The 12,216-nt window shown below is 36.5% G+C and overlaps 1 protein-coding gene across 1 annotated transcript; it reads left to right on the plus strand.

Moving 5' to 3' along the window:
* The first annotated feature begins 393 nt into the window (after nucleotides 1-393).
* Nucleotides 394-11,970, plus strand: LOC108319746 (uncharacterized). The gene is made up of 7 exons (XM_052874414.1): nucleotides 394-873; nucleotides 958-1,141; nucleotides 1,232-1,518; nucleotides 1,927-2,041; nucleotides 3,512-3,604; nucleotides 3,912-4,055; nucleotides 11,621-11,970. Exons 1-7 carry the CDS (start codon nucleotides 527-529, stop codon nucleotides 11,735-11,737), a joined length of 1,287 nt encoding a protein of 428 aa, XP_052730374.1. The 5' UTR covers nucleotides 394-526; the 3' UTR covers nucleotides 11,738-11,970.
* The last annotated feature ends 246 nt before the right edge of the window (nucleotides 11,971-12,216 follow it).

Here is a 12,216-nt window from a genome sequence, read left to right on the forward strand (position 1 = left end):
AATTATAAAATTATAAAATTATAAAATTATTAAAGTATTAAATTATAAAATTATAAAATTATAAAATTATAAAATTATTAAATTATAAAATTATAAACTTATAAAATTATTAAATTATAAAATTATAAAATTATATATTTAACCAATAATCTTTATCTAAACTAAGTATATTTATTTATTTTAATCATTACTAAATAGTTATAATTATAATAATTATTTAAAATAAAAACATTATTAAATTACTATAGATTTTTTTATTTTACATTATTTTTTATTAAATTAATTATTTAAATTTAAGAAAATAGATATTTAAAAGATAAATAAAAAAAATTGCGTACCAATAAAAAAGATAGTTAAAAGTAGATATTAGTAAAACCTCTTGGCCTAATTAGCCCGACCCATCATTGAGTCCCTCTCTATCCATTGAGAAGTTCCCAAACAGAAAACCTTCTAAAATACATTGAAACACAAACGCCTAGTGCGCGCCCCTCGGTTTTGAATCCCTCAAACTGACAGTAACTCTGCCATGCCACCTAGCGATCTCCGCCGTCCGTTCAAGCGACCGCCGATATCTGATCAAGAGAAGCGCAGGGTAGAGTCTCTTCTCCGCCAGGCACAGAATCGCCAAAACGCCCAGCGCCATACGCGTTTCTTAGTCAGCACGGTCCTCACTCTCCCCTCCCAATCCTACGTACCAGAATCCCAACTCGAACTTACCGAATCCGTTTTCTCTTCCGGCTCGAACTCGCTCGAGAACCTCGACGTCGTCGGAGCCTCGAAGCTGAAGGCAGCGGAAGCTCGCAAGTGGTTCGCGAAGCAGCTCATGCTCCCCGAGTGGATGATCGACGTTCCCAACAACCTCGCCCAAGATTGGTTCTTCTCCTAACCTAAGTTTCCTTCAACCTCTCTTCTCAATTTCTTACACCTTAACCGAAACTTGATTTTCGTCGTTTTCAGGTTCGTCTTCGCTCGCCCTTCCGGTAAACGGTGTTTCGTCGTTTCGTGTAACGGAACAACTATTAGCCGTCTGCGTAACGGTTCCATTCTGAATCGGTTTCCCTCTGCGCTACCGAGCGGCGCCAGGAAAAAGGAATCCGGTTCCTCTCAGTCTTACTCTATATTGGATTGCATCTTTCACGAGGTTACTACTTGCCTATCTGAATGGATTTTTTTTAAAGGTGTTAGTGTTGAGTGTTGACTTGTGTTGTGTGTGGTTTTTTGGGGGTGGCAGCTGGATCAGACCTATTACGTTATTGACATGGTTTGTTGGAGGGGTTACTCTCTGTCCGATTGCACTGCGGAGTTTAGGTTCTTCTGGTTGAATTCCAAGCTTGCAGAAAGTGGTGCTTGTGAACCTCCTTCTTATTATCACAAGTATAGGTTCAGTTTGGTTCCGGTGTATGGTTGTGACTCGAATGGTCTTCAAGACTCGAATAGTCTTCAAGACTCGAATGGTCTTCAAGCTGCTTATTCGGCACCGGTGCCTTATGTCAAAGATGGTCTTCTTTTTTACAACAAGTAATTGATAACTATTTCATTACGTGATTTGTCTTGAAGCAAACCTTTCTGCTAGTGCCAAGTGCCAACCTAATGGATTGTTTTGCCAGATTGTTTAGAACTGTTATCTGATAGCTTTTTCCATGAGCTACACTTTGCTTTATAAGTTAAAATTGGCTTTTGGAGAAGCTATAATGAGATAACTTCAAGATCAACTTATACATAGATTATTTTTAACTTATGAAAGAAGTTATTTTATTCTTTCTTCTTAAGAAGTTTATCCAATCAGCGTTTATTTCAACTCAAGTCATGGTTCTCTTAGGTCGTATAATCTGTTGTGCAATGGGATTTGTTATTAAACATGGGTCTATTTTCCCTTTTTAGGCTTACTATTTTGGGTTGACCTTTTTGCTTTGATGTTGTTTTTAGGCATGCTCATTATCAGGCAGGAATTACGCCTTTAGCATTAGTTTGGAAGGATGAAAACTGTAGTCAATATGTTATGGACACGGACAGTAAAGGACAGGTTCCGAACCAACAGCAGGTTTTCCCTTGCTTCCTTTTCATCTTTTCATTGCTTTGCTTTCGGTGCCTTTTCTTTGCTGCTTATATTTATATGGTATGTTTTTGTGGTTTTCCACACTTTAGATTGGAAATTGTATGTATGGAACACTGGTTTCCCTTGTTAGGCACCCATGGAAAATTTTTCTTGCTTCATGTTTTCATTGCAGCCATCTACCGTCTAATAAAATTGTTCAATTATAGCTGGAAGGGAAACTGCATACGTACCAATGCAGACATGTGGTTGCTTTGATACAGTTTTAGGTTGCATAGAGATGGAGAGAAGATACTGTATGTGAACATGTGCACTTCCAGAAACTTCTTTTGTGTGACATCTAGTTTGTTGAGTTATATCCAGATGCTACAGAAATAGGAGAAACTCACCGACATATGCCATAAGCGGACCCTAGACATCTTCTAAGTTCAAGTTTAGGCTGGCATCAATTCCCTCTTTCCTTCTTTCTAGAATGGAAATTATCATTGTGTTATGAACATTTGATGGCTTAACATTGGCTATTGTTCTTTTTTAACTACGTTGCATTTTTTTTTTATGATAAATTGATAATGAATCTACCTGCAAGTGGCTTGAAGCTCAGACAATTTTTTTAAAAACTTTAAAACTGAAAAAAAATGCATAATTACATTCAGTGTTCTAATTATATTTGACATTGGATACCTAGCTTGTAAAGCCATTGATTGAGCAGTTTTATATTGTGCACGTTGATGTTAGATTTTAGATGGTCAAATGTGAGATAAAAAAACACGATTGAATGATTGCTTGGCTTCATGAAATTTGGATTTAATTTTGTTTTAGCCTTGATACAGCAGTAAATTTGCTGCTTATGGACTTGGAAGTCATGGGTTCAACTCCTGGAAACAACTCCTCTTTGTGGTTTTGTACGCCAGTCCTCCTTAGACTTCATTAGGGGGAATTAGGATGCCCATTTTGTTAGTGAAATATGTATTTTCTTCATGTGCATCTCTAGAGGTTTTGGCAACTATAGTTTTGGTGATTATAATAAAGGTAAGAGATATTAGTTAAGGAAACATGATTCTTTTAATTTTGAACTGATTGTGGAATGTTGTTATTTTGTAACTAATTATTTAAAACATGAGGCTGACCAGAGTTTAAGACTGTAAATTTGATCCTCCCCAAATCCACTGCCCTACATTGGAGAAAGCCTTCTGGACTGGTGCGTAGGAATAAGATAAGTTCATACTAGGTACCAAACTTTGTAGAAAGACACTTTCAACAACTTTATTATGCAAAATAAACTACATAAAAACAATTAAATTATGTAATATTATCTTATAAACTTGATCTACTTTTTATAAGAAGATTAAATCTACCAATTGGATTGATAAAATTTACTTTTGATAATAAGTAAGATACACTTGTTGACATGTGATATTTATCTTGTTGCTTAATCATTTTATCCACCTTTGCAAACAGGTGGTTTTGGAGCTTCAAGAGGATGGAAAACTGACCACTTCGGATGATCCTCCTATCGTATTTGGCTGTTTGGATGGAAGCTTTATACAACAGGTTTGTTTCAAAGAGGTTTCTATATAATTGTAAATTGGCATCTCTTGCTTAATGTGGTTATGACTTCTGTGACTCAGAATTGACACTTTCTGACACTACACAATCTTACACCACTTCCTGAAATTTGATTTTTTTTACACTACTGAACTGATTCAAATTGGCTGTGAAATATCAATTCTGGATGGGATGGTCTGGTGTTAGAGTCATGAAATTAGAAATAAACAAGCTCGGATTTAGTCATGGGACTCAAGTTTTAGTTTATTGTTTAGGGTTTACTAAATAATTCCTATTTAACTTCATTTTGTAGTCAGGGCTGCATTCAGGATGCCTTGTACGGTTTTCAATTGGGGAGGGAGGATTGATTTTGATGGATGGGAAGCTTGAGAAAGCTGATCTACATTATCTTGGGAAGGCCAACCGAGCTCGTGGTTCCGCTGATAGTTTCTCTAAGGTTGGTTGTAAGGAAATATTTCAGGACAGCACCAAAGTTTTTCTATTTTTCCTTTCATATAAAGACTAACATTTGTAAATGAATGTGAGAAATGTGACAATGTTAATGGAAGCAATTTTAAGGGAAGATAATTTTCTTAACTACCAATCGAGTTGTCCAAAGATTTACGTGACATCAATTTGAAGTTATTAATATGTCTTCGAAAGATTAGTAGTCACCTCAAATTTAACTCTAATATGTCTTCAAAAGATTAGTAATCACTTCAAGTTTAACTTTATTATTATGATGTACGGTAGTTTGCTTGACAGAAGACCTATGCTGATGTGACTTCTGATCTTTGGAAGACTTATTTAATGTCTCAATCTTCGGAGGACTAAATGAGTAGTTTGGTTTAATATAATTGTAATAATGTTAGATATGCTATTTGATTTTAAGGTAAATTCCACCTACTTCCTTCGTTCTAATAATTAGTGCTTATTTATGATTAATGATGTGAGGATTTGGGGTTTTGGTTGAGAATTTTTTTTTCTTTTTTTTTTTTGTTTACAGGGTTTCAGTTTAAGGGACTTATTTTTATTCCTTTATGCCATTGTTACTCATCTTTTGCTGACGATGGAGAGGCAAAGTGATAGGTTTAGTGGCTAGGTCTACGCTAGAAGAAATAAAGGAAGTAGGTAGTTATAACCTCCTACAATTGTATTATATAACATACTATTATATATAGTCTATCTTATGTTTTTATAGGGAGTTTTTTTTGGTTGTTTTGAAAAAGGAAGTTAGGAGAGACAAGTCCTCTAGAAAGACCTTGAGTGTTGTACTTGGTTGTTATTTGTTCTTACCACATTGGTAGGACAATTTGTTCATTCCTAATAATACAAGAACTGTCTTGTAATTCTCGGTAATTTTGGGTACCTATCAACTGGTATTCAGAGCCACTTTCTTGGTCCTGTGGAAGCAGGGTGGAGCATGGTGAATATAAGAATGGAATCCAGATTAGATGTGGTGGAAAAGATGATGCAAAAATTCATGCAAGAGGGCTCACCATGGTGATAGAAATGATGTCTTGCAGTGCAAAAAAAAGGGTGAAACTGTTTCCGTGATTAATGCAGGCAATGGGTCACAATGGGAGGAAGAGAAAAGTACGACATTGTCTTCCTCAAAATGGAGAAAACTGGATATCTCTGTGTTTTTGCAAGACAGGAGGCATATGGTTGGACTAATAGATTGGAAAGATATTTCCAATTGAAAGAAGTGAGTGAGGAGGAAAGAATGCAAGCAATCATAGTTGCTTTAGAAGGGAAAGCCTTAAATTGGTTTCAGTGGGAAATCTGCAATCCAAATCCTATGTGGGAAGCATTCAAGGTGGCTGTTGTATGCAGGTATTTACCAACGATCTTTCAAAACCCCTTTGAAATTCTGATTGGCTTGCGACAAACATGTTTAGTGGAAGATTATAATGAGCAATTTGAACAATGTTAGGTTCTTGAAGGGGATTCAACAAGATTCCTTGGTAGGCATCTTCTTGAATGGGTTGAAGGAGGATATCAAGGCTAAGGTTAAGTTGTCTGAACCCAGAAATCTAGCTGAGTTAATGATGAAGGCTCAAAAAGTGGAAGAAAAGGTTAGAGTAACATCAAAAGGAGGATCTCCCACTGTTCATCACAACAATAATGCCTATAAATCGTTTTCTGGTGACTGGAAGTTATTCAAAAGAAGGGGGAAATTCGATGGGTGTTAATAATTCTAGCCAAGGGAGAGGGGAGAGCGATGAATCTTCGAGTACCTTGAGTAGTGCTCCTATAGTGAACTGACAAAGAGTGGTGCCTTTCTGGAAATTGTCACAAGAAGAATTGCAAGATAAGATCAAGAGGGGATTATGTTTCAGGTGTTGTTAGGGTATAAGGTGGGAGGTAATAAGAAGGAGAAGAAAGGTAGGAGGGAAGTGAGGCTGAACGGTATTGACCGTAAAGGCTGAACGGTGGAAGGCATGGAGAGGTAAGGCCAAACGGTGGACAAGGGGGAACGGTCAGACCGAACGGTGGACAAAGGGGAGCGATCAGGCCGAACGGTGGACAACGGGGAGCGACCAGGCCGAACGGTGGGAAGCAGGGAAGGACGTGAGCCGAACGGTTGAAGAATCACCATCTTAACTGCGCAACGGTTAGGGTGGGCGAGAGCTAATTACAATAAAAGGAGCCACAATAGGAGAGAATATTCAGTATAAGTTAATTAGAGTAAATAAATATATATCCTAGGGAAATATTCAATATAAGATATTTATAATTAAGGATATATGCTAGGATAATATACGGGGGATATTTATATTAAATATAGAGATATTTATATTAAATGCAGATATATTCTAGGGAAATATTTAGTAAGAGATGGGGCGGGAAATAATTAGTATAAATAAAGCTAGAGTCTAGGGTTAAGGGTATGCTTTTGATTATTGAGTTTGGTTGACAGGCGACTATGCGTCCTGTGAGGGAGGTTATGCTCCCAAGTAATTGAAGGAGGTTATGCTCCCAATTATTGTTTACTTTTGTTTATTCAGATATTACCATCAATAAAAGAGATTCATTCGTCCATTATCATTCATTCTTAAGCTATATTGCCTATTGGGTTCCTGGATCGTTGTGTATCGACCTCAGGTACGTAACAGGTGTGATGAGAAGTTTGGCCCTAATCATGTGTAGAAATAAACAACTACCCATGCTGCTTATGTTTGAGGAGGAACTGTCTGGAATAGGTGACTTACAGAACAACACTCATAATCAAGAGGAAGTGGAGGAAGAAGCATGTCACGTTTTGCAATTATCTCAATGTACCATGGTTGGGCTTACTACTAAGAAGTTGTGGAAACTTTGGGGGACAATTGGAAGCAAGCATGTGGTGGTTTTGTTGGACTGTTGAGCCTCACAATTTCATTTCACAGGACCTGATAACAAAATGTGGGCTACAACAGGATGCAACTCTTCCATATGTGGTATAGGTGGGGGATGGACACAAGGTGCATTGTCAAGGGTTCATTCTTGAATTACAGGGCTTGAAAATTCAATTAGAAAAATTTCTGTCTTCACCTTAGGGGTGCTAATATTGTTTTGGGGTTGGAATGGTTAGCAACTCTTTGGGAGGTAAGGGCTGATTTTGGAAATTTTAGACTTACAAGGGGTAAAGGAGCACATCCTTGTGGGTGATCCCACACTATCCAAATCAGAATCTTCCTTGAAAACGTTGTTGCATGACTTTAAGCAAGAAGGATCATGTTTGTGATTAAATGGGGCCAGGAGAAGGAAGTAGCCTGTAGAATTGTTCCTGCAGAAATTCTGACAATTTAGAGATGAATGAAGAAGTTTTTCATGATCCAGTTGGGCTACCTCCTAACCGCCTTTATGATCATGCTATACATCTTCAAGAGGGAGCTTCTATTCCTAATCTTAGGTCGTACAAGTACTCCTATCAACAAAAGAATGAGATCAAACAGTTAGTTCAAGAGATGCTGCAAGCGGGAATCATTAGGCCTAGCATCAGTCCTTATTCGAGCCCAATCATATTGGTAAAAAAGAAGGATAGAAGATGGAGGTTTTGTGTGAATTATCGGACTCTTAATAAAATAACCATCCCAAACAAATCCCTTATTCCTATAATAAAAGAGTTGTTGGATGGGGCAACTACATTTTCAAAGTTGGATTTAAAATCAGGATATCATCAAATTCTCATACGAGACGGGGACATTGAGAAGATTGCTTTTTGAACTCATGATGGCCATTATGAGTTTTTAGTTATGCCCTTTGGGTTGACTAATGCTCCAGCCACCTTTTAGGCTTTGATGAATTAGATCCTTAAGCCATTTTTAAGGAAGTTTGTACTTGTCTTCTTTTGACAACATCCTGATTTACAACCCTACTATGGATACCCATGTTGAACATCTAAAGGAAGTCTTAAAGGTGTTGCAACAACATCAATTGAAACTCAACTGAAAGAAGTGTGTTTTTGGCCAACTAAAATTGGAATATCTAGGTCATCTAATTTCCCAAGAAGGTGTGGCTGCAGACCCAAAGAAGGTTGAAGCTATAAGGAGTTGGCCAATTCCAAAAATGTTAAGGCTTTGAGGGGATTTTGGGGGTTCACATTTGTGCAAGGGTTTGGCAAGATTGCCAAACACAATTATTGACCAAAGATGGGTTTCGGTGGTATGTAGAGGCTAAACATGTTTTTGACACTCTTAAAGGTGATGTTTCTCAACTGCCAGGGTTGGTAGTACCAGGTTTTTCAAAATCTTTCACCTTGGAAACAGATGCATCTAGTATAGGATTGGGGGCTTTGTTGTTACAGGAGGGTAGGCCCCCAACATAGTGGTTGCCATAGGCTGAATTTTGGTTTAATACCAACTATAGTGCCTCTACAAAGATGTCCCCCATCAAAGCTCTCTATGGATGTGACCCTCCTTTACTTTTAAAGGGCACTACTATTCCACTAAGGTACAAAGTGTTAATCCACTCCAACAAGAATGGAATGACCTATTGTAGGAGTTTAAAGGGAATCTTTGCAAAGTCCAGGAGCATAATCGCCTGCAGGCTAATAAGCATTTGCGAGTGGTGGAGTATCAAATAGGTGATTGGGTTTATCTTAAATTGCAGCCTTATAGATTGAGATCTTTAGCACGCAGACCCAGTGAAAAACTCAACCACAGTCTTTAATCGAAGGCCACCCATGTTTAAAAATCCTTTGATATCAGAGTTTGTTTAAAACCTAGATAGATCCGTAAAAAAGATGAATCCACCCCTTTGGATTGTGATACCAAATGATGTGAACCACATTTACAAAGGGTTGATTGAGGATCTTTAGGGTTAGAACCTTGAAGAAAATTTCAAAACTTAATAAATATGGAGAACCGAATTTTCAAAACATCAATATCTCGAGCTACAAAACTTTGATTGGGGTGTTTCCAAAATTAGGTGAAAACTCACGTTCTGAAGTTCAATTTTGGCTCAAGAAACATTTGATTTGGATATGTAAAACACAATTTATGACTACGAGATAAACTGGACAAAATTGAGTTTCTATAATTCGGGAGAAGAAAGAAAAAAACAAAGTGACAGACAAATGGAAGGAAAGAATCACTCTTTCCAAGGGAGACAACACACAAAGGATGGGAAAATCCTTTGATACAACCAAGGGTTGTTGAATCACTCAAGTTCTCACTAAGATAAAAGAGATAAAACTCTAATATTTTTTAAAGAAACTCAATTCATATTCAGTTGATCAAAATGGTTCATCTTATATAGAAAGCTTAAATCATTAGAATTACAAAAATTCATTAATTACATTCCACTTAAGCTAATAATTTTTCCATTAAGCTAATAATCACTAAGTTAATAATATCCCACTAAGCTAATGGCTGATTGTAACTGAAATTGTGGTAACCAAAAGGTCACATAAAAGCATTCAGCTTTGCATCCTTCTGGTCTCCCAAAGGCTGATGACTAAATTGTCAATTGGGCCCTTATTAAAACTTTGAATAAAACCAAACTATAGCCCATTAATTGATTAACCCAAAACATAATTTGGTCAACCAATTTTACAAATGATTGGGCCATTAATTAAACAAACTAATTACTTAAATACTGCAGCAAAGATGGCACATCCCCATCATTGGTTGGATTCCCATCAGGTTCTATGGCCCTTACAAAATTATTGAATGCATGGGGACAATTGCTAACAAGTTGGAACTTCCTGCTCAAAGCAGAATCCATCCAGTCTTCCATGTGTCTCTCCTCAAGCGTCTAGTCCAACCAACCACTCCAGTCCAGGCCCTACCATCTACACTCACGGAAGAGTTAATCCTAGACATTTATCCAGAAGCACTATTGGATACACGAATCAATAAAGATGGTGATATGAATGTTTTAATCCCGAGGCAACATCTTCCATCCATTGAAAATAGATGGGAAGCAGCACCTACCATTAGTAAGGTGTTCCCTGCATTTCACCTTAAGGATAAGGTGAAACTTCATGGAAGGGGTATTGATAGGTTTAGTGGCAAGTAGGTGTTATAACCTCCTGAAGTTGTATTGTATAACAGACTATTATATATAGTCTATGTTAGGTTTTTGCAGGGAGTTTATTTTTTGGTTGTTTTGAAAAAGGATGTTAGGAGAGACAGGTCCTCTCGAAAGATCTTGAGTGTTGTACTTGGTTGTTATTTGTTCTTACCACATTGGTAGAACAGTTAGTTCATTCCTAATAATACAAGAACTGTCTTGTAATTCTCAGTAATTCTGGGTACCTATCACAAAGATGTTGGACAATTGAGTGCTTGTTTCATTTGATGTGCTTTAATTTGAACTGATTTTATTTGGGTCCCACGGTGTAAAGTTTATTTGTTGTATTTATGAGATTTGAAAAGAAAGCCACTGTGGCTTCTAACTTATAGGTGAAAGAGGTAATATAATTGATTATATTAGACATACAATCGATTATATTGTATGCATGGTTGATTATGTTGCCAAAATATTATGTTTTGTGAAGTATTATTTTCTTACATAACTGATTATGGATTTGTTTTTCTTTTTTTTATTATAATAATAATAGATAATTACTAATAAACAATAGTCAATAAAATTATGAGTATCAACAAAATCATCTTATCCACTTATTCCTATTCGCTTTGAACTCATCCAAATGATCTGACCTTCCATTTATATCTAAATCCAAACAAAGTGTTAGTGTTGTTGGAGATTTGCCTTATAAAAAGTATTACATGTATCTAGTTTAGATGCTTTATGAGTGGGGAATTATTCATAGGTTTAACTTATGTTATGGTTTATCCTCTCTTTTTCTCTTTTCCTCTTTTCCTCTTTTCGTTATTATTCTATTTTACATGTGCCTGGCGATTATTCTGTTATTGCTATGATCTTTCAAAAGTTTATAATTTCTTCAACCTCTAGACGTGGCTTGTGATGATTCCTTTTATTTTCTTTTTTCATAAAGAAATAATTTATTAAGAAAGAAATGAGATGCAAATGCAAGAAGATAAGGTATCATCAAAAACTAATCCAAGACTAGAAGAAACGTGTAATTTTCCATGCCAATATCCGCGGATCAACCAAAGACAGTCCTCCTAAAAAGACCTTTAGCTGAATACCACAAGAAACCTAAGAAAACCAGTCTATCCCCTATGAACACCAAAAGCATCACTTGACCAGTAGTAGTTTTAGCATTTTTTCCAACCACACACTAAAGACATGTCCTTCAATTTATGTTATGGATTACTGAAACTGCATTGTACTACAGAGTGGTAATTAAGCTAGAAATTTTGAAGGCTTTCTCAATTTTCGGCAAAAGAAAATCAGAGTTTCCTGAGACGACTTTATGAAGTTAATTTTGTTGTTGCTTCCTTGTGCTTTTTTTCCCCATAATATTCATTTGACACTGACCTGTAAATGTTCAGATTTGAAATGCAGGAGAGTTGGACAATTTTATCTAATTGATTTGCTTATTTCGCTTGTTGCTCTGATTTTGGAGGTTCTGCTTACAACAATGCTGCAATGTTACACTTTCAGGTTATGTTCCAATACAGTATTCGACACTCCCCCTTAAAAATTGATGTTTTGTTGGAATCTGTCAGCTCACCAGTTGATCAAGAAAGCACAGCTTGTGATATTGAGATGGATGGTTGATTGAGCAAGCTCTCTGGATTGCATCAGTTTTTTTATCCTGAGTGCAATGTTAAAGTTTTCACATTAAATTTTTGGTTCATTAGGATGCATGTTTCTGTGAAAGCTTCAATAATTTATAGAGGATTCAGAAGATTGACGCGCACCACACGTACCGAGACACAGTTGTAATAACCATACCTAAATTGTGATCTGTAAATGAAATTTCTTCTGCCCAGATGGGTGAGTTGTGCATACGCAATAATGTTATTATCATGTGTCTGGTTGGTTAATTCTATACTACTGGTAGCCTCATCGTTGTATTTTGATCGAGTTATTCCTGAGTCAAGCAGTGTACGGTATAGCATATGAAATGTACAGTCTATTTTAAATTTAAAGTCGAATTCACTACACCAGTCAGGTTATTTGCCAGACTTCTGCCATCTTACACTTAAAAGCACTGATACTTTAAATCGATCATCGTGATGATATTTGATTGATTG

Source organism: Vigna angularis, chromosome 3, assembly GCF_016808095.1.
Source record: "Vigna angularis cultivar LongXiaoDou No.4 chromosome 3, ASM1680809v1, whole genome shotgun sequence".
Taxonomy (NCBI): domain Eukaryota; kingdom Viridiplantae; phylum Streptophyta; class Magnoliopsida; order Fabales; family Fabaceae; genus Vigna; species Vigna angularis.